This window comes from Dasypus novemcinctus, chromosome 12 (genome assembly GCF_030445035.2).
Source record: "Dasypus novemcinctus isolate mDasNov1 chromosome 12, mDasNov1.1.hap2, whole genome shotgun sequence".
Taxonomy (NCBI): Eukaryota; Metazoa; Chordata; class Mammalia; order Cingulata; family Dasypodidae; genus Dasypus; species Dasypus novemcinctus.
Window position 1 is genome coordinate 19,016,388 of NC_080684.1, and position 2,197 is coordinate 19,018,584.

At 46.2% G+C, this 2,197-nt stretch overlaps 1 protein-coding gene across 1 annotated transcript; it reads right to left on the reverse strand.

Annotated features, from left to right (window-relative positions):
* Positions 1 to 1,045: 1,045 nt before the first annotated feature.
* On the reverse strand, positions 1,046 to 1,981 carry LOC101423671 (olfactory receptor 8S1-like). Its single transcript, XM_004484432.2, has one exon. It carries the CDS (start codon positions 1,979 to 1,981, stop codon positions 1,046 to 1,048), a length of 936 nt encoding a protein of 311 aa, XP_004484489.2.
* Between the last annotated feature and the right edge of the window lie 216 nt (positions 1,982 to 2,197).

The following is a 2,197-nucleotide window of genomic DNA, read 5'->3' on the forward strand; positions in this document are numbered from 1 at the left end:
ACCCTCACTGAATTCTTCTCCTTTCTTGATTTTCTTAATTTTCTCTTATTCCTGCCATTCTCCCTTCTGTCCCTTTTTCTCATGCCTGGTCTTATCTTTACCAATCTTTTTTCTTGCTTGAGGAGGGTCATACATCCGTGATTATCTTTTAGGCCAGTTAGTTTTCTGTTGACCATTGACCACAAGCGCTTTCTGTGTGGTTAGCTTTATATTGCTTAGACTAGGTGCCTGAAGAGAACATACCCTTGCCAGCTGGCTTCTGTTCATATCCAGCGGCTAAGTATTAAAAAAAAAAAAAAAAATACACAAAAAGAAAACAAAAACAGGGTGGGGAAAGAAAAGAAGTAACTAATCTGGTTCTGGCATAGCCTAGGCAATATGTCTTCAGCAGCCAAGCACCAGCTGACAGTACCCTCAGCTGGCCCTAGCACCTCCTCCTCAGTCCCAACAGAGGTGACCCCAGGCACAAGCGGGTTGCTGACTTCCCCTTTGCCATCTTCCAGGTGGAGGTGCCAGCAGAGACAGAGTATATGAAATGATTCTGAGTCTTGGCTTTACCCTAACAGGTGACTGCCTCTCTCAGCCATTCTCAGCTCCTTCTACATTTTCCCCAGCCTCTTTGAGTCAAGCTCCAAATGTCTGAGTCTCAAATTATGTCTCCTCATAGTCAGAGGTTCTGGCTTTTTTATTTCTAGCAAACCTTGTCCCCTAAATCTCAGATCAGCTTTGGATCCAATGAAGAATCAGGTCATAGGCAATACTCTCAGTGCTAAATCTAATGAGAATTTCACAGATAAAAGGGAGAATAAGTCTGCAATCACATTTTCTGAATTATAATTACCTGATGTATTGTTACGTCCCTGAAGAAATTAAGTATAAGCAAAGAGCTTTCGGCATTTACTTGAGCATGTTTCAAAGGAAAGAGTTCTTACAAGCTATTTTGTCCTGTCTTCCATGAGCAAAGCAAACTTTGCTTAAAGTCTGTTACTCAACTATCTTGATGTAATTCGGCCTTGTGCCCCAATAATCCTCTGCCCATTCTCTGCTATCCGAAATTATGTAAACCTTTTTGCAACATTCTTTTCAGAGCTGCTTTTACCACCTTGTTCTTCAAGCTGTAGACAAGGGGATTCACCAGAGGAGTGACCACACTGTACTGTATGGAAAAAACAAATTCCACTGGGGTCCCTGATATTGGCATGTAATAACGAAGAAAAGCAGAGCCATAGAACAAGATCACTGTAGTGAGGTGGGAGGAGCAAGTGGAGAAGGCCTTGCTCCGCCCTGTTGTGGAGCTGATGCTCAGGATGGTGGAGACGATGCGGGTGTAAGAGAAGAAGATGAGGAGGAGTGTTGCAGAGGCATGAAGGAGGGCAGAGCAGATCAGGACTGCAAAGTTGGTGGAGACATCAGAGCAGGACAGAGGAAAGAGAGAGGGAAGCTCACAGCTGAAGTGAGACATAATACGAACCTCACAGAAGTCCAGATCCCCAGCCAGGAGGGTGTTGATGAGAGCATCCAGAAAAGCCAGGCCCCAGGAGGCCCACACCAGACCCTCGCACAACTGCTCAACCATCACCTGGCTGTAAAGCAGGGGGTGGCAGATGGCTGCATAGCGGTCATAGGCCATGGCCGCGAGCAGGTAGACTTCTGTCCCAGCAGTGGCAAACACAAAGAAGACCTGAGCCAGGCAGCCCTCTACCGAGATTGATTTGTCCTGAGAAAGGAGGTTCTTCAGCATATTGGGCTCAGTGACTGAGCAGTAACAGAGGTCCAGGAAGGAGAGGTGACTCAGGAAGAAGTACATGGGGGCATGGAGGTGAGGATCAGACTTGATCACCAGCAGCAGCATTAGGTTCCCCGTCAGGGTCAGGAGGTAGATGGCCAGGAACAGCACAAAGAGTAGAGCCTCAACGTGGGGGTTGTCAGACAGCCTGAGGAAAATGAACTCTGTGACGGTGCTGTGGTTCCCCAAGGCCATTAGAGAAGATGCTCCTCTGTAATAAATACAGAATCAGGGGTGAAGTATTCACCTATGATCGCGCCACTCAGTTCCTTTTTCATTGTATGTATATGGATCTCTCCTTGGCCAGCTCATTTTCTTCATGTTTTTTTTTTTTTTTTAATTCCTTCCCTCCCTGGAATATTTCCCTAAACGAATAGCTTGCTGCATACCTCCTGAACCCAGAATCCACTC